Source organism: Thalassophryne amazonica, chromosome 4 (genome assembly GCF_902500255.1).
Source record: "Thalassophryne amazonica chromosome 4, fThaAma1.1, whole genome shotgun sequence".
Classification (NCBI taxonomy): Eukaryota; Metazoa; Chordata; class Actinopteri; order Batrachoidiformes; family Batrachoididae; genus Thalassophryne; species Thalassophryne amazonica.
This window is the reverse complement of record NC_047106.1, coordinates 52,893,444-52,919,081: the sequence shown is the minus strand read 5'-3', so window position 1 is coordinate 52,919,081 and position 25,638 is coordinate 52,893,444. Positions and strand designations below refer to the sequence as shown.

Sequence of the window (25,638 nt, the reverse complement as noted above, 5' to 3'; positions counted from 1 at the left end):
AATGAAAGAACATGCGGGCAGATTCGCATGTCGGTCCGGACCCAACCGCGGGGGGTCGCCACAGGAAAAACACCTCCGTTGGAAACCTTAACGGACAAGTTGGAACATGCCCAAGCTGTTAAACAATTTCTCAGATACTCACTTGTTGAAAGCCATCAAAAGCCGCCTGAATTTTACAAATGGTTTTCAACACGGAGGTGTTTTTCATGTCGCGGCGCAGACAGATTTGCCACGTCGTCACGGATCCGACTCGGCAAATTCGTCCGCACGTTCTTTCATTACAAAATCTCCTTTAAAAGTGGAATGTCGGGGTAAACTCCTGATGCCGGCTTCTTCTGAAACTTCTCTGTTCTCTGACGACGTCCTGGGTGAACAGAGCTTTAAATTAGGATGTTTTCAGCTCGAAACAGCCAGACGGACGCCACCTCCAAGCGCGCCGCGCCGATCCACTTTGTGAGCTGTCCTTAAAGCGAAAGAAACTCCATAATCTCTCATCAGCCGTTAAACTTTACACCGAAAACCAGCTGAATTTCTCGAATAGTGTCCACACGGATATCCCTCACCAGTCCTGAAAAAATTTGATAAAGCAACGCGCGCCATCTCCCTGCAGCTTCTCAGACAAAGAGATTCCGACGGGAGGGGGAGTCCACACCTCACTCAAAGCCTGCCCACAGGCGAATGACGTCACCGACAGGCATGACAAAACTCACGCATGCGCACGAGGGTTCAAGCTTGTCTGATGTTAAAAACGTATGAATCAAATCCATTTAGTTTTTGAAAAAAATAAAAAGGACCGTTTTTTTTTAATCACAGACCTCGTATGTCCACTCATTACATCAGAGGCTGAAATCCACCGATGGCTAGCTTTGTGAAGGTTAAGACGCTAGTGCCTTAACATTCACAAAGCTAGCCAGGTTTAGGTACTAGAACCTCTTGCATCTTAACCTTCATAAAGCTAGACACTGTGCCGGAAAAACTTCCTGCCACCGCACACTGATGACACAGTCGCAGGTAAAACACATAAAAGATGAGAAAATATTGTGAAAACTCATTATTTTTTAGTTTTACAATGTGTTGGAGATGTGAAATAATTGGTTGGGCTTTTAATCAATCTTCATAAAAAAATATTTTAATTATTCTTTAAAAAGGGGGGGGGGGGTTCTGATGCTCAGCCCTGGACACTCTAATGTGCAGTATACAGTATATAAATTAACTGAATGAGAGTCACGTCGGTGCAAATATGGGTGGATCAAATTGTGTACTGGAAGTAAATTCATTATGGATCATTACAAAAACTTTTTTTAAAAAATCTAGTGCATAAAATAATTAATTTAAAAAATCCTGTACAGACTAGAGGGGGGCTGCGGCAATAACTGAATCGCAGCCCTCTGTATTGTAATCTAATCAAAGCAACAAGTGCCTAAAGATTCTCATCACTAGCCTGACTTACAACAGACTAATCAGTCACAGATCAAATGCCTTCAAACCACACACAGTAACAGACTAAACCAGGCTGGTTATCAGACATGATCAGAATTACAGATTTTAGTGCTCAAGTCCATGATTCATTTTACTCTTAAGCAGAAAACGAATCCCATTAAAGCCAAACCTTTAAGAAAACTTTCATTATTAAATTACACCATCAAAACCTGCAATGACATCACCGATTTAGATTGTCAGCCATGCAGGTTCAAGACAGAGAAACTGATTCAAAAGCAACTTTGCTTCCTGCACTTTAGATGACATCATCTACAGGAGACCAACAGCACTGATTGGTTGAATGAATCTACTCACCCCTCTGTGACCTCTATGGGTGATCTGGAGCTCTTTGATTGGTTGTGCTGTTTGGTGGGACACAACATCTTTCCAATGAGAATGAGTGTGATGACAGCAGAGGGCAGGAGGACTAAAGTGAGGAGGACTGCCACATCAGAGAAACGAATGCTGGCCGCTGGACAGGACATGAAGTTAGACATATTAACCAACAGTTCACAACAAGAGGCATTTAAACACACACATACTACAGTGAAAATGTTTAAAGATCCTCAAACTAACAAAAATGTAGGGCGTATTTGCCCCCACCAGCAGGCCAATGGATAAAGAATAATCATTCAAAATTCCTCTTCCAACAAAAATCTAATGACTTTTTTTTTTCCTTTCATTTGAATATAGAAACCTGTTCAGTTATTAAAGCCCCATCGCACTTAGATGAAGACCACAGTGCATCATGAAAATTTTGGTGTAGGCAGTTGGGATATGGTCAAAATAGGCCAGCATGTTTTCGTTCCACCACTAGATCGCACTAATGACGTGTCATCCCTGATGAGATGCCGAGACTTGCAGAATTTAATAATGTTCTACTGGGTATACTGACGAAACTTGGAACTTCTGGTAGAAGCACAACCTCTCTTTTTGATCTGATACCAAGTAAACATTTTAAGGATCTGTGGGCTACACTTAGGCCTATTGTGTTGGAAACTATTAACCTGTCATTAACCTAGGGGTCTGCTCCTAAAAATTTTAAATCTCCAGTGATTGTACAATTAAGAAACCTAACATGGATTTGAATTTACTGAAAAACTAAACAGATAAACCTGTTCTTTTCCTCCAGAATCCTTGAAAAAGTGTTTTCACAGCAGCATGTGGACCACCTTACTGAGAATAACCTTTGAGTCACTGCAGCCTGCTATTAGAATGCACCATGCCACAGAAACAACCCTTGCTAAATTGGTAAATAACTCAGCGCTGCATTTGACACAGTGGACCACTGCATATTACTGGATAGGCTTGAGATCTACTTTGGGATTGCTGGTAATGTCTTCGTGTGGCTAACATCTTAACTAGTCACTTTCAATGTGTCCTGTACAATGATGTCACTTTAAATCTTGTTCCTATGAAATATGGGGTTCCACAAGGGTCTGTTTTAGGCCCGTGCTATTCTCTCTCTATATAGCAGCCCTTGGGCAGATACTTCAATGTTTTGAGAATCGTTTTCATTGTTACACTGAGTGCACTCAGTTTTACATGCTGCAGATAATATGTATACGAAAACTTTAGAGCAGGCTTCTCCAAGCCTGCTGCTGAAGGGCACCTGCCCTGCATGTTTTACAGCTCTCTCTACTCCGCCCACAGTAAATTAATTTAGTCAGGTGTGCTAAGCCAATCAAGAGCTGGGAAACACCAATGTTAATTGACCATGTGTGACTAGAGCAGGTAGACATGGAAAATATGCAGGACAGGTGCCATCCAGGAGCAGGGTTGGCTAGGCCTGCTTTAGATTACATGGCTTCAGCAAAAAACCAGATGTCTAGCAACTTCTTACTTTTTAAATTCTGACAGGACAGTGATGATGGCCACTGGTCCTGCAAGACACAGGCATCAGTTTGAACAGCTCATGTTAACCTTACACTCGCGTGTTATACGTTACACCGATAATGTTAAAAACCTTGGGGTGAGCTTCGATTCTACACTGTCCTTTGACCTACACAGAGAAACGAGGTTATCTTTCTTCCACCTCCATAATAATGCAAAGATTCATGCTATCCTGTCTATGCGTACGCAGGTACTCTGTTCCATGCCTTTGTCTCTTCTAAACAGTATTTCTACAATGTCCTATTCTCTGCCTGACTGGAGTCCAGCATTAGAGGTCTCCAACTGGTTCAAAATGTTGCTGCGAGAACCTTAACTAGGAAGTTTAACCATATCACCCAGATTTTAGCCTCCCTTCACTGGCTTCCTGTCCCTGTGAGGTAGGATTTTAAAGTTTGTTACAAACAGACAAAATCCTTCATGGACTAACGCCTCCCTATCTGACAGACCTAATAAAACCTTACATACTGGCCCAGGCTCTGCATTCTCAGGACTACAGTGTATCCCTAAGCTTGAAAAGAAGTCAGCAGGCCACAAAGCTCCCGCTTATCGTGGAACTGTTCTGTGCAACAATCTGCCTGCCGAGACGGGCTCAAGTCATTCCGTCACGTTTAGGGGTCGACCGATAAGGATTTTTAAAGGGCCGATACAGTTACTGATTATTGACGAGGCTTGGAGACAGATATTTGCCTGCAGTAAAAAGAGTCAAAAAGGTGTCAAAATTTAGTATAACACTCTTAACAGAAAACTTTCTCTAAATGTTTTGCAGCGCATGTTTAATTCACAGAAACTTTCAACATGACCTTCACACAAAGTGCAAGGAGCTACAAATAACATTATGAAGTTGAACAAATGAACAATAAAATAAATACAGCGGACAGATCCAGTGTACACACCGCTATCTTCTTCTACAACCCCTGGCAAAAATTATGGAATCACCCGCCTCGGAGGATGTTCATTCAGTTGTTTAATTTTGTAGAAAAAAAGCAGATCACAGACATGATACAAAACTAAAGTCATTTCAAATGGCAACTTTCTGGCTTTAAGAAACACTATAAGAAATCAGGAAAAAAATTGTGGCAGTCAGTAACGGTTACTTTTTTAGAAAAGCAGAGAGAAAAAAATATGGAATCACTCAATTCTGAGGAATAAATTATGGAATCACCCTGTAAATTTTCATCCCCAAAACTAACACCTGCATCAAATCAGATCTGCTCGTTAGTCTGCATCTAAAAAGGAGTGATCACACCTTGGAGAGCTGTTGCACCAAGTGGACTGACATGAATCATGGCTCCAACACGAGAGATGTCAATTGAAACAAAGGAGAGGATTATCAAACACTTAAAAGAGGGTAAATCATCACGCAATGTTGCAAAAGATGTTGGTTGTTCACAGTCAGCTGTGTCTAAACTCTGGACCAAATACAAACAACATGGGAAGGTTGTTCAAGGCAAACATACTGGTAGACCAAGGAACACATCAAAGCGTCAAGACAGAAAACGTAAAGCAATATGTCTCAAAAATTGAAAATGCACAACAAAACAAATGAGGAACGAATGGGAGGAAACTGGAGTCAACGTCTGTGACTGAACTGTAAGAAACCGCCTAAAGGAAATGGGATTTACATACAGAAAAGCTAAACGAAAGCCATCATTAACACCTAAACAGAAAAAAACAAGGTTACAATGGGCTAAGGAAAAGCAATTGTGGACTGTGGATGACTGGATGAAAGTCATATTCAGTGATGAATCTCGAATCTGCATTGGGCAAGGTGATGATGCTGGAACTTTTGTTTGGTGCCGTTCCAATGAGATTTATAAAGATGACTGCCTAAGAGAACATGTAAATTTCCACAGTCATTGATGATATGGGGCTGCATGTCAGGTAAAGGCACTGGGGAGATGACTGTCATTACATCATCAATAAATGCACAAGTTTACATTGATATTTTGGACACTTTTCTTATTCCATCAATTGAAAGGATGTTTGAGGATGATGAAATCATTTTTCAAGATGATAATGCATCTTGCCATAGAGCAAAAACTGTGAAAGCATTCCTTGCAAAAAGACACATAGGGTCAATGTCATGGCCTGCAAATAGTCCGGATCTTAATCCAATTGAAAATCTTTGGTGGAAGTTGAAGAAAATGGTCCATGACAAGGTTCCAACCTGCAAAGCTGATCTGGCAACAGCAATCAGAGAAAGTTGGAGCCAGATTGATGAAGAGTACTGTTTGTCACTCATTAAGTCCATGCCTCAGAGACTGCAAGCTGTTATAAAAGCCAGAGGTGGTGCAACAAAATACTAGTGATGTGTTGGAGCATTCTTTTGTTTTTCATGATTCCATAATTTTTTCCTCAGAATTGAGTGATTCCATATTTTTTTCTCTCTGCTTGGTCTAAAAAAAGTAACCGTTACTGACTGCCACAATTTTTTTTTTCCTGATTTCTTAGTGTTTCTTAAAGCCAGAAAGTTGCCATTTGAAATGACTTTAGTTTTGTGTCATGTCTGTGATCTGCTTTTTTTCTACAAAATTAAACAACTGAATGAACATCCTCTGAGGCCAGTGATTCCATAATTTTTGCCAGGGGTTGTATGCTCTCTGTGGGACCAGAGGCCTCAGCACTGACAGACTGAACTTGTGACTTCTAAAGCCCTGGTCCCACCGAATAATGAGCCAAGTAGCTTTTTTTTTTTTTTTTTTTTTTTTTGGTATGAGTCCAGTTACTCAACAAACGTGGGACTATAGTGGCTCTTAGAGGCAGAATATTTGGCTAAGAAGGCTCATCTCTGAGTCTGACGTGCTGCTCCTGCGCCTACGTCATTTCAGAGCATTAGTAGAGATTCACCGATTATCACTTCATTTCTGCTTAAAACTGACTTTAGAATGATTTAAGTGGTCTTAATTTGTTTCTGATGGTTAATAATTACATCATTCCCTTTGATTGCACTGGGTGTAGAGAGTCAGACTCAGAGTCAGAGTCAGTCTCAGACGCATGTGCAGTGAAGGCAGGATGGACCAATTTTTAGAGGAGACCGTTTGGTCGGTGACACCGGTCCCAGACAAATGGTTAAAGATACGTGAGTGATGAGTGAGGACAAAATAAGGTCAGATACTTTTTGAATGCACGACATGCTTATTTATTAACTGTTGGGTATGCTGCACTCTTTATAGTATACGAGGTCTATTAGAAAAGTATCCCACCTTATTTTTTTTCAAAAACCATATGGATTTGAATCATGTGTGATTGCGTCAGCCAAGCTTGAACCTTCGTGCGCATGCGTGAGTTTTTTCACGCCTGTCAGTTGCGTCATTCGCCTGTGAGCAGGCTTCGAGTGAGGAGTGGTCCACCCCTCTCGTCGTTTTTTTCATTGTTTAGGAATGGCTCAGAGACTGCCGCTTTGCTTGATCAAAATTTTTTCAGAACCTGTGAGGCACATCCAAGTGGACACCATTCGAGAAATTCAGATGGTTTTTGGTGAAAATTTTATGGGCTTCAAAGAGATTACGGAGTGTTACTGTCGCTTTAAGGACAGCCCAGAGCGACTGGTGGCGCGTCGCATTCCGAAGCCACCATCAACAGGCTGAGCGACCATTTCATTTCTAAACGGATGGCTGTATGGATCCGTGACCATCGTGTGCAATTTCTCTGGTTATCACAAGAGCTGGACATCAACCATTTTCCAGCAGATTTCACTTTTAACAAGAGATTTTGTCATGGAAAGCCGAGGGAGGCTTCGCGCATCACGATGGATTCGCTACTGGAACAAGACAAAACCACCTACGTTTCGGTCTCACAGGACGGCTTTGAGATGGCATTCAGACAGCTGTCGGTGGTTTTTCCATCGAGTGATTATCCGAGAAATTGTGGATGTGCCTGGACATGCCAGAACATGTCCAGTGAGGCTTCATCACTGCGTTGCTTTGCACCATGCGGCATCGCCGCGACGCGCGGAATTCCTCCGCACATCTGTCTCAATGTGCCAAAAAAGTGCTGATGTCCACGTCTTTTCACAATTCCTGTGCTAGCCAGATGACATCCCGGATAAAACACAGCGTCCAGTTTGGAAATGAACGGCACATTCCACTGTTACAGGAGTTTTTGTCATGGAAAGAGGAGCAGAGGCTTCGCACGTCGCGGCGTTGCCGCATGGCGCAAAGCAACGCCGTGATGAAGCCTCACAGGACATGTTCTGGCATGTCCAGGCACATCCACAATTTCTCGGATAATCACTCGATGGAAAAATCACCGACAGCTGTCTGAACGCCATCTCAAAGCCGTCCTGTGAGACCGAAACGGAGGTGGTTTTGTCTCGTTCCAGTAGCGAATCCATCGTGACGCACGAAGCCTCCGCTCAGCTTTCCCTGACAAAATCTCTTGTTAAAAGTGAAATCTGCCGGAAAATGGTTGATGTCCAGCTCTTGTGATAACCAGAGAAATTGCACACGATGGTCACGGATCCATACAGCCATCCGTTTAGAAATGAAATGGTCACTCAGCCTGTCGATGGAGGCTTCGGAGCGTGGCGCACCACCAGTCGCTCTGGGCCGTCCTTAAAGCGACGGTAACACTCCGTAATCTCTTTGAAGCCCATAAAAGTTTCACCAAAAACCATCTGAATTTCTCGAATGGTGTCCACTTTGATGTCCCTCACAGTTTCTGAAAAAAATTTGATCAAGCAAAGCGGCAGTCTCTGAGCCATTCCTAAACAATGAAAAAAAACGACGAGAGGGGTGGACCACTCCTCACTCAAAGCCTGCTCACAGGCAAATGACGCAACCGACAGGCGTGAAAAAACTCATGCATGCGCACAAAGGTTCAAGCTTGGCTGACGCAATCACACATGATTCAAATCCATATGGTTTTTGAAAAAAATAATAAGGTCGGATACTTTTCTAATAGACCTCGTATATATATATATATATATATATGTATATATACAGACACACGGCTTCATAAAGTGATGTTCTTAAATGGTACATGGAATGCATTTGTATAGCGCTTTTCCATCTGCATCAGATGCTCAAAGAACTTTACAAATAATGCCTCACATTCACCCCAATGTGAGGGTGCTGCCATACCAGGCAGTCACTATACATCGGGAGCAACTAGGGGATTAAAGACCTTGCCCAAGGCCCCTTAATGACTTTCCAGTCAGGCTGGGCTTTGAACCGAGGATCTTCTTATCTCAAGCCCAACACCTTAACCACTAGACCATCACCTACTTCAGCCCACTCTGTGACTGAACACAATCATTAGCCATTACATCACATCCATTAAAAGTGTGCTCATTATTAACAGATAAAGATTTTAAGAAGAAGTACACTGATGCTGCGTGACGAAGCAGGTCCTACTTCATAATGTACAGTACATTAAGTGTTCATAACCCTTCTTACGTTTGTTTGTGACGGTGAGCACTGTTTGTGAAGTTGGAGACCCATGAACATCAGGAGGATTTCTGACGGAACAAGTGTATGTCCCATTATCGTTTAAGGTTGCATTTATCAGAAGAATAGAAGCATCCCCATGTGCCGGTCTTCCTTGCCATTGGATTCGACCACGGAACTGACCCTCAGTTGGATAAAACACCTGTGAGGAAAAGTGAAAAAACTGGAACAAGAAAAAATAAGGGGGGGGGGGAATATATATATATAAACAAATATGCATAAATCAAATGGGCCTGTTTACAGTGACAGTGTACAATTTAATAAATTGCCAACACAGAAAGTGGTCTCAGTGACTGACATTCAGATGGGCAAAATCATGGAAAAGAAAATTACATTTGCAGAAGTAACATTTGAAATTCACTGAAGTGGGGGGAAAAGGCATTCACCACCTTTTTCCTGTCACAGCTCTGTTGTGCAGTTTCTTCCAGGCGCAACATCCAAGTAATGCGATCCTGAAGAAAGTTCTCTTATCCACAGGGGCATATAATAAGGAGCTGTGAACTGGCAAATCCCCACCCAGGTCTGAGTAAGATTTGGCACTGCATGGCCTTGTGAAAATACAGCCAGGTCTATAAGTATTCAGACAGGGACAATTTTGTAATCTGGCCTCTGTACACTGCTACAATGGAGACTACAGGAAACAAGCAACATGTGCCTTTAGTGTAATTTGTTAGCTTTAATTCATAGTGTTTAACAAAAAGATTGTATTACTCCTTTAGGAATTCTGTCTATTGGTATACATAGTACCTCCATTCTAAGAGCTCATTAAGCAGTTGGACAAGTTAAATAAGCAATTAACAGATGGACACTAGAACATTTAAGTCACTAAATATGTCTTGGACTTCCTTTACATCAATCATTAAAAAATACAAACAGTATGGTAAAGCTGTATTGAGTTGGCAGTTCTGAAAACAAGTGAAGGAAGCCACCAAGACATGCACACAACTCTAAAGGAGACATAGGCAGTGGTGGGCACAGTTCCGTTAATCTGCTAACCACTAATTATCGAAGCTAATGTTTTCACTTGGATTAACTTTTCAGATAACTTTGAATTCATCAGCGGACCAATTATCTTTCGAAAAATTTTGGTTCAATAATTTTTAGACCGCTAACATTTTTTGCACGAGTGGTAAATAAAGCTTAACAGTTAGAAACATTTATGAAGTCCGATATCAAAGATTTGAGGACCCACCTGTTAAATGTTTTGTAGTAGATGTACAGTTCTATCCTCTGCAAAAAGAGGAGAGCTAGTTTCAGGAGAAACTGCTCTATCCTCTTCAGACAGAGGAGAACTGGTCACAGAAAAGAAAGAAAATGCAAAAAAAAAAAAAAAAAAAAAAAAAAAAGATAATTTCTTTTGACACCATACTGACTTGCTGGCAATATCACCCAAGTCATCCAGAGGCATACAGTTTTAACCTATGGCTAAAATTTTAACCAAACTAATTTCGGACAAGTCACGTCTGGAGTTTTATAAAGTGAAAACATCAGATATGTTTTTGTTTTAAAGTAATGCACTAATTTTGAAGGTTTTAGTGTGGACATGCTGTCTCCACACAGTGCATTATGGGCAAAAGTTCACAACAGCAGAAATGGATTTGAGACACTCTAATCAGGCTCCACACATACAACACCATTAAACCCTTTGTGTATTGTGCCTAAAATATATTCTCTAGGTTTATAGACATTGTTAGTGTTTGTTTTATGTAAAAATGCCAGAAGCAGCTCAGGTTGCTTCTCCATTATTTTCATTTGGAATCACTGTCAGCTGCAATCTCTTCCTGTTTGCTCTTTAACGTCTTGCTTATGTCATACACTATTATTAAATTCCATGCATCTTAAACATTGCAGACACGGATTATTTATTTGGAATATTTGTCTTAGCAAGTTGTCAGGGTCTCTACTGCCATCTCCCGGACAGTAGTGTTCATAAAAGTAGAATGTGCCGTTCATTTCCAAAGTAAACGCTTTGTTGATCCGGGACGTCGTCTGACAACCACAGAAATGGCAGAAGAGTTTGACATCAGCACTTTTTTGGCATGAAAACACGTGCGGAGGATTTCGCGCCTCGGGACGGAGGCGCAGGGCACAGAACAAAAAGCAACACTGTGATGAAGCCTCACAGGACATGTTGTGGCATGTCCAGCTCGTCCACAATTTCTCAGATAGTCACACGACTGAAAAGCCACCGAAAGCTGTCTGAATTTTCCGAATGGTGCAAGAGCTGAGCATGTTAGGGCTTGTCCTGTGAGACCAACACGGAGGTGCTTTCGTCCCGCGCCATGAGCGGCTCCGTGGCGGATTTCTCCGCTCCTCTTTCCATTACAAAAACTCCTGTAACAGTGGAATGTGCCGAAAAAGTGCGATGTCCAGCTGTCTTGCCATTTCTCTGGTAGTCATCCCGGATCAACAAAGCGTTCACTTTGGAAATGATGTGGTCGTCTGAGCCTGTCGATCGCCGCTCGGTGCGCGGCGCGCCATCCGCCGCTGTGGGCCGTCTTAAATCCAGTTGTAATTGTCCTTACTCTGTGTGATCCCCATGAGATCTTCACCGAAAGCCATCTGAATTTTCCAAATGGTTTCCACTTGGCTGTCTCTCACGCTTTCTGAAAAATTTTTGATTAAGCAAAGCAGCAGTCAATCAGCCAATTTCATGACAATGAAAATCCGACGAGGGGGCTGGACCACTCCTCCCACAAGGCGTGCTCACAGGCGAATGACGCAACCCACAGGCGTGAAAAAACTCATGCATGCGCACGAAGGTTCAAGCTTGGCTGATGCAATCACACGATTCAAATCCATACAGTTTTTGCAAAAAATAAAGAGGTCTGTTACTTTACTAACAGACATCGTACATATACATACATATATATACATAAATATACACACACACACGAGGTCTGTTAGAAAAGTATCGGACCTTATTATTTTTTTAAAAGACCATATGGATTTGAATCACGTGTGATTACATCAGCCAAGCTTGAACCCTCGTGGGCATGCGAGAGTTTTTTCACGCCTGTCGGTGACGTCATTCGCCTGTGAGCACGCCTTGTGGAAGGAGTGGTCCAGCCCCCTCGTCGGAATTCCTTTGTCTGAGAAGTTGCTGAGAGACTGGCGCTGTGCTTGATCAAAATTTTTTCAATAACTGAGGCACATCCGAGGGGACACCATTCGAGAAATTCAGCTGGTTTTCGGCTCGCAGCCGGCGCGGAGCGCCTGCCACAGGAAAAACACCTCCGTTGGAAGCCTTAAGGACAAGTTGGAACATGCCCTACTGTTAAACAATTTCTCAGATACTCACTCAACTGAAAGCCACCAAAAGCCGCCTGGATTTTACAAATGGTTATCAACACGGAGGTGTTTTTCCTGTGGCCAATCCGTCCGCACGTCTTTCATTCAAAAAATCTCTAACAGTGGAATGTCCGGATAAAGTGCTGATTCCGACCTCTTCTGAAAGTTCTCTGTTCTCTCACGACGTCCTGGGTCAACAGAGGCTTAAATTTGGAGCTTTTCAGCTTGAAACAGGATGACGACGTCGCCTCGGAGCGCTGCGCGATGTCCCGCTCCGTGGGAAGTCCTTAAAGCGATAGAAACAATCCAAAATCTCTCATCAGCCGTTAAAATTTTCACCGAAAACCAGCTGAATTTCTCGAATGGTGTCCACTCGGATGTGCCTCACAGTTTTTGAAAAAATTTTGATCAAGCACAGCGCCAGTCTCTCAGCAACTTCTCAGACAAAGGAATTCCGACGAGGGGGCTGGACCACTCCTTCTACAAGGCGTGCTCACAGGCGAATGACGTCACCGACAGGTGTGAAAAAACTCACGCATGCGCACGAGGGTTCAAGCTTGGTTGATGTAATCACATGTGATTCAAATCCATATAGTTTTTTTTTTTTAAATAAAACGGTCTGTTTCTTTTCTTGCAGACCTCGTATACACACACACACCCACATATATTTATTGAGAACTGTCTACTCCAAACAGATTTACCATAGATTGCCATATTGTTTGTATTTCTTCATAACTGATGTAAATAAAGTTCAAGACATTCAGTGACTTGGAAATGTTCATGTATCGATCTCCTGACTTGTCTGAAGAAAACTGGCAATTAAACTGATTATTTACAGGTATTACACCAAAGGGGTTGATTATTTATGCAACCCATCATCTTGGCTTTTATATTTTTAATTAGTTTATATCAAGTTGTAGAGATTTGTTTTCAGTTTGAGTCTAAGGAAGATATTTTTAGAATATTTTATATTGAGAAGTAGGACTGTCGGAAAAAAAAAAAAAATTTGATTCATGTCCGAATCGCGATTTTTATTTATTACGATTCTGAATCGATCCAAAATGTCCAAGAATCGATATTTATAAAGCATTTTTTAAACATTTTCTTTAACGGCTTCCGTACTGCAGCGTCCCTGCGAAGGGGGGGGGGGGGGGGGGGGGGGGGGGGGGTCCGGCATGCTTCAAACACTCGTGAGTTGCGGAGTTCAGTGGCTGTAGCTTAGCATGGCGGACAAAGAGCTAATTCAGCCAGCACCGTCTTTGCTGAAGGCAAATATTTGGGAGCATTTTGGATTTTATTATTTGCTGCACAAGAAGGAGCTTGATATGACTTATGTAGTGTGCAATATCTGCAAAATGAAAGTCAAGTACTTCCGAAACACTTCAAATCCGCAAGCCCACATGGTACGTCATCACCCGGAGCTAAAAGAGCGGAGCAGTGGTCTCTGCCGACTACTGACCAGCGCTTCGCTAAACTGCCAGCCAACTCCGAAAGAGCAAAGCAAATAAGTAAATTTACATCTAGAATCATTTGATTAACCTTGTAAAGCTGCATTTTCTTAAACAAACATTTTTTAAGTAATATAACTATTTGCATCAAAAATCTATTCTGCATCGAATCGTCACCCCAAGAATCGGAATCGAATTGAATCGTGAGTTGTTGAAAGATTCACATCCCTACTGAGAAGCCTGATTTACTTTTTGTATTTGAAACGCCATAAACAAATTAAAATGTCAAATACCAAGTGGCTGAATAGTTTTGCAAACCACTGTGTGTGTGTGTGTGTGTGTGTGTGTGTGTGTGTGTGTGTATATACACACACACACACACACACACACACACACAGTGAGGAAAATAAGTATTTGAATACCCTGCGATTTTGATTTCCCACTTAGAAATCACAGAGGGGTCTGACATTTTCATCTTAGGTGCATGTCCACTGTGAGAGACACACAATCTTAAAAAAAAAAAAAAAAAAAAAAAAAAAAAAAAAAAAATCCGGAAATCACAATGTATGTTTTTTTTTATAATTTATTTGTATGTTACTGCTGCAAATAAGTATTTGAATACCTGTGAAAATCAATGTTAATATTTGGTACAGTAGCCTTTATTTGCAATTACAGAGGTCAAATGTTTCCTGTAGTTTTTCCACCAGGTTTGCACACACTGCAGCAGGGATTTTGGTCCACTCCTCCATACAGATCTTCTCTCGATCTTTCAGGTTTGGAGTTTCAGCTCCCTCCAAAGATTTTCTATTGAGTTCAGGTCTGGAGACTGGCCAGGCCACTCCAGGACCTTGAAATGCTTCTTACGGAGTCCCTCCTTAGTTGCCCTGGCTGTGTGTTTGGGGTCATTGTCATGTTGGAAAACCCAGCCATGACCCATCTTCAATGCTCTTACTGAGGGAAGGAGGTTGTTTGCCAAAATCTCACAATACATGACCCAATCCATCCTCCCTTCAATACAGTGCAGTCGTCCTGTCCCCTTTGCAGAAGAACACCCGCAGAGTATGATGTTTCCACCCCCATGCTTCATGGCTGGGATGGTTTTCTTGGGGTTGTTCTCATCCTCTAAACATGGTAAGTGGAGTTGATTCCAAAAAGCTCTATTCTGGTCTCATCTGATCACATGACCTTCTCCCATGCCTCCTCTGGATCATCCAGATGGTCACTGGTGAACTTCAAACGGGCCTGGACATGTGCTGGCTTGAGTAGGGGGACCTTGCTGCCCGCAGGATGTTGAACCATGACAGCATCATGTGTTACTAATGTAATCTTTGTGACTGTGGTCCCAGCTCTCTTCAGGTCATTGACCAGGTCCTCCTGTGTAGTTCTGATCTTTCTCAGAATCATCCTTACCCCACAAAATGAGATCTTGCATGGAATCCCAGACTGAGGGAGTTGACACTCATCTTGTGTTTCTTCCACTTTCTAATAAATAATCATAACAGTTGTCTTCTACCAAGCTGCTTGCCTGTTGTCCTGTAGTCTATCCCAGCCTTGTGCAGGTCTACAGTTTTGTCCCTGGTGTCCTTAGACAGCTCTTTGGTCTTGGCTATGGTGGACAGGTTGGAGAGTGATTGATTGAGTGTGTGAACAGGTGTCTTTTATACAAGTAACAAGTTCAAACAGGTGCAATTAATACAGGTAAAGCGTGCAGAATAAGAGGGCTTCTTAAAGAAAAATTAACAGGTCTGTGTGAGCCGGAATTCTTGCTGGTTGGTATCATGGAGGGGTCTGAAATTTTCATCTTAGGTGCATGTCCACTGTGAGAGACATAATCTAAAAAAAAAAAAAAAATCCGGAAATCACAATGTATGATTTTTTTTTTTTAGATTATGTCTCTCACAGTGGACATGCAACTAAGATGAAAATTTCAGACTCCTCCATGATTTCTAAGTGTGAGAACTTGCAAAATCGCAGGGTGTTCAAATACTTATTTTCCTCACTCTCTCTCTCTCTCTCTCTATATTATATATATATATATATATATATATATATATATATATATATATATATATATATATACACACACACACAAGGTCTGTCCATAAAGTATCGTACCTTTTCATTTTTTTTTTAAACTATATGGATTTGATTCATATGTTTTCACGTCAGACAAGCTTGAACCCTTGTACGCATGCGTGAGTTTTTCCACGCCTGTCGGTGACATCATTCGCCTGTGAGCACGACTTGTGGAAGGAGTGGTCCTGCCCCGTCGTCGGATTTTCATTGTCACGAAATGGCGGAATGATTTGGGGGTTTTTTCCATCGGAATTTTTTCAGAAGCTGTTAGAGACTGGCACCTGGAAACCATTCGAAAAATTTATCTGGCTTTCGGTAAAAATTTTACGGGCTTCACAGAGAATAAGGTCTGTTAGTACAGCTTTAAGGACCCCTTTAAGGACGCTCAGCGCGCCGAGCTCCGACGACGCGGCACAAGCCACCGGACCATTTCTAAACGGATGGCTCTGTGGATATGAGACCCTCGTGTGCTCTTTCTCTGGTTATCACAAGAGCTGGACATCAGCCATTTTCCGGCAGATTTCACTTTTAACAAGAGGTTTTGTCATGGAAAGCCGCGCGGAGGCTTCACGCGTAAAGACCGATTCGCTTTGGAAGCGAGACAAAGGAACACCTCCGTTTTGGCGTGGCAGAGGACAAGTTTGGACATGTCCAGCTCTCCACAATTTCACTGATACTTACTGGACTGGTAAGCATTGAAAGCCGAGAGACATGTCCAAACTTGTCCTCTGCCACGCCAAAACGGAGGTGTTCCTTTGTCTCGCTTCCAATGCGAATCGGTCGTGACGTGCGAAGCCTCTGCGCGGCTTTCCATGACAAAATCTCGTTAAAAGTGAAATCTTACGGAAAATGGCTAATGTCCAGCTCTTGTGATAACCAGAGAAAGAGCACACGACGGTCTCGTATCCACAGAGCCATCCGTTTAGAAATGGTCCGGTGGCTTGCGCCGTGTCGTCGCAGCTCAGAGCGCGGTGCGCCGAGCGTCCTTAAAGGGGTCCTTAAAGCTGTACTAACAGACCTTATTCTCTGTGAAGCCCGTAAAATTTTCACCGAAAGTCAGATAAATTTTTCGAATGGTTTCCAGGTGCCAGTCTCTAACAGCTTCTGAAAAAATTCTGATGGAAAAAAACCCCAAATTATTCCGCCATTTCCAGACAATGAAAATCCGACGACGGGGCGGGACCACTCCTTCCACAAGGCGTGCTCACAGGCGAATGACGTCACCGACAGACGTGGAAAAACTCACGCATGCGCACGAGGGTTCAAGCTTGTCTGACGTGAAAACATATGAATCAAATCCATATAGTTAAAAAAAAAAAAAGGTACAATACTTTATGGACAGACCTCGTATATATACATACACATACATACATATATATACACACATACATACATACACTCAACAAAAATATAAATGCAACACTTTTGGTTTTGCTCCTATTTTGTATGAGATGAACTCAAAGATATAAAACTTTTTCCACATACACAATATCACCATTTCCCTCAAATATTGTTCACAAACCAATCTAAATCTGAGATAGTGAGCACTTCTCCTTTGCTGAGATAATCCATCCCACCTCACAGGTGTGCCATACCAAGATGCTGATTAGACACCACGATTAGTGCACAGGTGTGCCTTAGACTCTCCACAATAAAAGGCCACTCTGAAAGGTGCAGTTTTGTTTTATTGGGGGGGATACCAGTCAGTATCTGGTGTGACCACCATTTTCCTCATGCAGTGCAGCACATCTCCTTCACATAGAGTTGATCAGGTTGTCAATTGTGGCCTGTGGAATGTTGGTCCACACCTCTTCAATGGCTGTGCGAAGTTGCTGGATATTGGCAGGAACTGGTACACGCTGTCGTATACGCCGGTCCAGAGCATCCCAAACATGCCCAATGGGTGACATGTCCAGTGAGTATGCCGGCCATGCAAGAACTGGGACATTTTCAGCTTCCAAGAATTGTGTACAGATCCTTGCAACATGGGGCCGTGCATTATCCTGCTGCAACATGAGGTGATGTTCTTGGATGTATGGCACAACAATGGGCCTCAGGATCTCGTTACGGTATCTCTGTGCATTCAAAATGCCATCAATAAAATGCACCTGTGTTCTTCGTCCATAACAGATGCCTGCCCATACCATAACCCCACCGCCACCATGGGCCACTCGATCCACAACATTGACATCAGAAAATCGCTCACCCACACGACGCCACACACGCTGTCTGCCATCTGCCCTGAACAGTGTGAACCGGGATTCATCCGTGAAGACAACACCTCTCCAACGTGTCAAACGCCAGCGAATGTGAGCATTTGCCCACTCAAGTCGGTTACGATGACGAACTGGAGTCAGGTCGAGACCCCAATGAGGACGACGAGCATGCAGATGAGCTTCCCTGAGACGGTTTCTGACAGTTTGTGCAGAAATTCTTTGGTTATGCAAACCGATTGTTTCAGCAGCTGTCCGAGTGGCTGGTCTCAGACGATCTTGGAGGTGAACATGCTGGATGTGGAGGTCCTGGGCTGGTGTGGTTACACGTGGTCTGCGGTTGTAAGGCTGGTTGGATGTACTGCCAAATTCTCTGAAACGCCTTTGGAGACGGCTTATGGTAGAGACATGAACATTCAATACACGAGCAACAGCTCTGGTTGACATTCCTGCTGTCAAGCATGCCAATTGCACACTCCCTCAAATCTTGCGACATCTGTGGTATTGTGCTGTGTGATAAAACTGCACCTTTCAGAGTGGCCTTTTATTGTGGGCAGTCTAAGGCACGCCTGTGCACTAATCATGGTGTCTAATCAGCATCTTGATATGGCACACCTGTGAGGTGGGATGGATTATCTCAGCAAAGGAGAAGTGCTCACTATCACAGATTTAGACTGGTTTGTGAACAATATTTGAGGGAAATGGTGATATTGTGTATGTGGAAAAAGTTTTAGATCTTTGAGTTCATCTCATACAAAATGGGAGCAAAACCAAAAGTGTTGCGTTTATATTTTTGTTGAGTGTATGTATATACACACATATACATACATTCACACATACACATATACATACATACACTTAAAGTTTAAATGTTATATATTGGGGTGAACTGCCACAGTAATTAAGCAATTGACGCCAAACTTGGTATGGTGACTGGGGGCACGTCTTTGGAGCCCTTAAGGTGAAAGCGCACGCGCACAAACACACACATACACGGCCAGCCTTATATATTTGGATTGCGACCTGCTCCGCTATGCACAGCCACAGTAATTAAGCAATCGACACCAAACTTGGTATGGTGAGTGGGGGCACGTCACTGGGGCCCTTAGGTTGAAAGTGCAGGTGTGCGAACACACACACAGTCAGCTTTATATAGGCTTTAAAGAATTACATCAAAACGATTTCATGGATTCTCACCATATTTTCACCACGCCAGGGAAGACTCAAATTTTATAGGTGATCCGGATCCAGATTCTGGATCAAGATTCACTTTATATAGGCTTTGAAAGATTACGTCAACATGACTTCACGGATTCTCACCAAATTTTGAACACAGATACACATTATGCCAGGGAAGATTCCAATAAATTTTGGAGGTGATCCAGATCTGTATTCTGGATCAAGATTTCACTTTATATTTGCTTTGAAGGATTATGTCAAAAGTACTTCACGGGTTCTCACCGACTGGCCCAACAGATAGATATTAGGGCATGGAAGAATCCACTGAATTTTGGACGTGATCAGGATCTGGTTTCTGGTTCAGGATTTCACTTTATAGGCTTTTAAGGATTACATCAAAACTACTTCACAGATTCTCACCGAATTTGCACAACACATAGATATTAGGGCATGGAAGACTCCACTAAATTTTGGAGGTGATCCAGATCTGGATTCTGGATCAAGATTCACTTTATATAGGCTTTGAATGATTATGTCAACACAACTTCAGATTCTCACCAAATTTGCACAACAGATACATATTAGGGCATGGAAGACTACAATAAATTTTGGAGGTGTTCCAGATCCGGATCTGAATTGAAAGAACTGCATTTTCCTTAGTACAAGTTGTGGAATCTTAATATCTTGTGAAGTCCCGCGACTTGTACTCCATGGCATCTTGTATAACTCCCCCCCCCAAAGAACTAAACCATTCTCTATTAATACTAATTATTATGAGTATGATGATGATGATCCCAAGAATTATAGTACTCAATAAAATAAACTATAATAAAAGAATAAATCCTAATAATAAAAACTTCACTACAGCAACTCACAAAAATCTCAAAGAGCTAATAATACAGGGAAAAAAAAAAAACACTGTTCTACTCTGGAGAATACAGTAATTAAATGTAAAATTAGCAAATGGACATTATTCTTCCCAAGTACATGTCTTCTTGAGCTGGTTGAGTCACTTAAAGAACTCTGGTCCGATAACAAGAGGGTATTAAATTATTTGCAGGATAAGATCAGAGATGCATCGCCATCATGTCTGCTCTCAGAGTATAGCAGAAGAGAGATATTGATTTCTTCTAAAAACATGAATGCTTTTGTATCCTACCAATTCATGTGACTTTTTACATGTCAGGCACTGACACAGCATAGAGCCTTACCAGGAGAAAGAACATTATTAAACAGTAATAGACTCTGTGCTTTCATATTTTCATTAGTTACTTCATCCAAACATCAACATGTTTATTAGACCCCATTCCTACCAGGCTGCTCAAGGAAGCCCTACCATTATTTAATGCTTCGATCTTAAATATGATCAATCTATCTTTGTTAGTTGGCTATGTACCACAGGCTTTTAAGGTGGCAGTAATTAAACCATTACTTAAAAAGCCATCACTTGACCCAGCTATCTTAGCTAATTATAGGCCAATCTCCAACCTTCCTTTTCTCTCAAAAATTCTTGAAAGGGTAGTTGTAAAACAGCTAACTGATCATCTGCAGAGGAATGGTCTATTTGAAGAGTTTCAGTCAGGTTTTAGAATTCATCATAGTACAGAAACAGCATTAGTGAAGGTTACAAATGATCTTCTTATGGCCTCGGACAGTGGACTCATCTCTGTGCTTGTTCTGTTAGACCTCAGTACTGCTTTTGATACTGTTGACCATAAAATTTTATTACAGAGATTAGAGCATGCCATAGGTATTAAAGGCACTGCGCTGCGGTGGTTTGAATCATATTTGTCTAATAGATTACAATTTGTTCATGTAAATGGGGAATCTTCGTCAGACTAAAGTTAATTATGGAGTTCCACAAGGTTGTGCTAGGACCAATTTTATTCACTTTATACATGCTTCCCTTAGGCAGTATTATTAGACGGTATTGCTTAAATTTTCATTGTTACGCAGATGATACCCAGCTTTATCTATCCATGAAGCCAGAGGACACACACCAATTAGCTAAACTGCAGGATTGTCTTACAGACATAAAGACATGGATGACCTCTAATTTCCTGCTTTTAAACTCAGATAAAACTGAAGTTATTGTACTTGGCCCCACAAATCTTAGAAACATGGTGTCTAACCAGATCCTTACTCTGGATGGCATTACCCTGACCTCTAGTAATACTGTGAGAAATCTTGGAGTCATTTTTGATCAGGATATGTCATTCAAAGCGCATATTAAACAAATATGTAGGACTGCTTTTTTGCATTTACGCAATATCTCTAAAATCAGAAAGGCCTTGTCTCAGAGTGATGCTGAAAAACTAATTCATGCATTTATTTCCTCTAGGCTGGCCTATTGTAATTCATTATTATCAGGTTGTCCTAAAAGTTCCCTAAAAAGCCTTCAGTTAATTCAAAATGCTGCAGCTAGAGTACTGACGGGGGACTAGAAGGAGAGAGCATATCTCACCCATATTGGCCTCTCTTCATTGGCTTCCTGTTAATTCTAGAATAGAATTTAAAATTCTTCTTCTTACTTATAAGGTTTTGAATAATCAGGTCCCATCTTATCTTAGGGACCTCGTAGTACCATATCACCCCAATAGAGCGCTTCGCTCTCAGACTGCAGGCTTACTTGTAGTTCCTAGGGTTTGTAAGAGTAGAATGGGAGGCAGAGCCTTCAGCTTTCAGGCTCCTCTCCTGTGGAACCAGCTCCCAATTCAGATCAGGGAGACAGACACCCTCTCTACTTTTAAGATTAGGCTTAAAACTTTCCTTTTTGCTAAAGCTTATAGTTAGGGCTGGATCAGGTGACCCTGAACCATCCCTTAGTTATGCTGCTATAGACGTAGACTGCTGGGGGGTTCCCATGATGCACTGTTTCTTTCTCGTTTTGCTCTGTATGCACCACTCTGCATTTAATCATTAGTGATCGATCTCTGCTCCCCTCCACAGCATGTCTTTTTCCTGGTTCTCTCCCTCAGCCCCAACCAGTCCCAGCAGAAGACTGCCCCTCCCTGAGCCTGGTTCTGCTGGAGGTTTCTTCCTGTTAAAAGGGAGTTTTTCCTTCCCACTGTAGCCAAGTGCTTGCTCACAGGGGGTCGTTTTGACCGTTGGGGTTTTACATAATTATTGTATGGCCTTGCCTTACAATATAAAGCGCCTTGGGGCAACTGTTTGTTGTGATTTGGCGCTATATAAAAAAATTGATTGATTGATTGATTGATATTAGCAAGTTGGTCTGGACTCCCCTGTCCACCACCGCGCAAAAAAAAAAAAAAAAAAAAAAAACCTGCACAAACACGGTCGGTACAGTATCCAGAATACAGGAGGATATGGTCAATACTGTGCCTTCTATCTTAATGTTTTCCATCACAATTACAGATTTATTAGTATTGGGACCATTTTTTGTAATTCTGCATTTGTACACCATCATAATGGATTTAAAATGAAACAATTTAAGTGCTTGTGGTGTAGATTTCAAGTTTTAATTCAAGGAGTTTCACAAAAATATCGCATTAACCAAAACTGCAGCCAAAGTCATCCACTTTCAGAGGTCAAAAGGAAATGGACAACAGAGACAAGCTGTCTCATAGCCAGGTGTGGTTATTCCATGGAAAATTAAGCAGATAAAAAGGGTGGACTTCATTCAAAGCGCAAGTTCGTATTTGACAGCTGTTCAATGTGCTACCTTCTTAGAAAGAAGGAACACATTGGGAAGCTAAGAAACACTAAAAGGTCTTGAAGACCACGGAAGACAACTAAAGTGGGTGATCACAGAATTTTTTTTCTTCTCATAGCCAAGTCAAGAACACTCAGGTCAGTGTATCATTTACAAAGTTATGATTGAGACACGACTTCATGATTGTAAATACAGAGCGTTTATTACAAGGTGCTAACTGTCAAGAACAGGAATACCCGATAAGACTTTTCCAGGAAAACATCAAGTGTATGTACGGGGGAGTGGGTGGCTCTGGAAGAAGATTTGTTGGACAAAAAAACCCAAGATTAATTTATATCAGAATAATGAGAAGAGTGGACTCTGGAGAAGGAAAAGAACAGCTCATGAAGAGAAATATAACAATACCTGTGAAACATGGTGGAGACAGTGTTACAGCATCAGCACACATGGCTGCCAATGGAACTGGGTCACTGGTGATTATTGATTATATGATTGTTGATGGGCATAGGGTGGTGGCCAAGTGGTTAGTGTGCTTGGTTTCAGCGCAGAATGTTCCCAGTTCAGACTCCACCCCTGCCACATTTCTCCATGCAATGTAGAGTTGCGTCAGGAAGGCCATCCAGTGTAAAACTTGGGCCAAATCCACATGCAAAGCGGCTGCACCCTCGTTCTCTCTCAAGGTCACCACAGCAGATCCAAGGTAGATCTGCACATTGATTTAGCACAAGTTTTACACTGGATACCCTTCCTGACGCAACTCTACATTACATGGAGAAATGTGGCAGGGATAGGGTTTGAACCTTCCACACTGAAACCAAGCACACAAACCACTTGGCCACTACACCACCCCTGCTAAAGATTTTGTATATAAATGCCAGGGCTGGTAAAGAAATAGACTTTTATAAAAAGTCATGACTTTTGATTGATTTATTTATTTATTTTTTTATTTAAATGGACCTTTATTGGTTTAAATAAACTTTTTTCATTTTTATTTACTGCACTCTTCTAAATAAGACTATGCAAATAATATTAGTAATAGTTAAAATCTTATCACCTTACATGGGATTTTAAACTTTTATGACTGTGGGGCATTTAGGAGGCTTCATGGAATTTTAAGAAGCCCGAACCTTTTTCCAGTTCATGACCAATTTGGGACTTTGCAAGCATCTATGTCTGACAGAACTAAACGGAAAAAATAAAAATAATAAAACAATGCAACAGGGAAGGAACAAAGCCCCAAAACAATATTTTTACTCTTTGTGATACTGCACAGAGCTGCTGAGGTTAAAAACAAACAAACACCACAATGCCCAGCTTATTCAGGATCTTAAGAGTTTACAAATCAGAACTAATGTCAATAAGGATTATGATAGTTGTCACCCCAATAAACTATGAAAAGCAAACAGGGAATCACCTGAACAATCAGAGCCACTGATAGAGGTTTATGGTTTTACAACTGTGTCTACACGCTACATTCTTCTGTCAGACTGACTGTAGGCATGGCTAATAAACCTCATCTCCTCGAGCATTATTCATCCGCAGCTGATCACTTCTAAGACTTGGCACAATTCGAGCAACAAGAGACAGCTTAAGTGAGCGAGCACACAAGTCTGTTGGGTCTGAAGACATTAGACCCAGCGGTGCAGATCAGCTCTTGAGAAATTCAGCAACACTACCTAAGATAGGTTTGTTTCTCAGCTCAGGTCCCCTCTAACAAAAAGGCCACATTTTAGACTATGAATGACTTTCATTTGACAAACTAGACCTTTAGATTCTCATACTAGATGCATTTTTACGTATTTTTCAACAGAATTCAATTGTCAAGTTTCATTAGCATACCTGCATATTTGAATAAACACTCAGCCTCTTCTGAATTGACAAATTTAACTCATCTGGAATTAAGTAATTAGGCTGACTGCTGAAGCACTGCAGCATTTCAGACCGACACTAAAGCTTTGGCAGCCAAGTTATTATTTCTGATTGAGCTTTCCACTTGCTTACTGATGGCGTCTCCCAGTGATATATGACTGGGGGAACACGAGCCAATAAACGCCCCAAAACCACTAATGAAATTAGAAAGAAAGCAAACCAAAGCTTAGGGCCCCTTCACACATGATACGAATAAGTACAACTCAGGGCGACTCACTGCGAAACAGCTCATATGAGCGAACCACAAAAACATCGCGCCAAGGGGTAGGTGTGGACAAACCCGGTGTGATGGTTTGTGCACGCGACGGTGTTTTTTGAGCAGGAACACAGTGCGAGCAGCTGCACCACATCACACCGCTAACGTGGAGAACAATAAAATAAAAACCAGCTGTATAATTAGTGAATATCATTGAGCTGATATTAATAATACATAAAAGAGGACGCACACAGAACACTGTGGTTAAATAACCCTGGTTAAAAAAAAAGTCACTCACAGGATTCAAACCCATAAACTCTGATTACCAGAATGAGACTACCACTAAACTACCATCGCTGTCCTGTGAAAGGTGCGGGAAAATACCTGATAAAGAACGACACTGACATCTTAAAAAAAAAAGACAAAAAAAAACCACACACACACACACACCATATAAAAACACTGCATTTTATTGAATTCCTCTTACCAAGCGGACAATACAAGTATGAACCGTCTGTTCCTCTGTAGATGACCCATGGTCACAGACGTACAGTCATGAAATGACATGAATGAGAGGCAGGGGGCTCTTATGTCCACTTCTACTGGCGGCGTGTCCAGCCGGCCCTGCATGTCTTGTGGACGGCGTGCCACAGGACTGACACCGCGTCATGTGGAACAGAGCTCACGTGGGTAACCTGACATTCAGATCACCACTGCGTGTTTTGATCCCACGGTCCGGATCACCTGGGGTAGCCTGTCAATGTGCATGTGCTCGCTTGCTGCAGCCCACTGCAACAGCAATATACGTTTT

At 41.9% G+C, this 25,638-nt stretch overlaps 1 protein-coding gene across 1 annotated transcript in view; it reads right to left on the bottom strand.

Annotated features, from left to right (window-relative positions):
* The window catches only part of mpzl3 (myelin protein zero-like 3), an 85,826-nt gene that overhangs the window by 4,803 nt on the left and 55,385 nt on the right, over positions 1–25,638 (bottom strand). Inside the window, exons 3-4 of the mRNA XM_034167916.1 lie at positions 8,769–8,982; positions 1,795–1,951 (exon numbers count right to left, since the gene is read on the bottom strand). Of these exons, the coding sequence (XP_034023807.1) occupies positions 1,795–1,951; positions 8,769–8,982 (371 nt within the window). The remainder of the gene's footprint in view (positions 1–1,794; positions 1,952–8,768; positions 8,983–25,638) is intronic.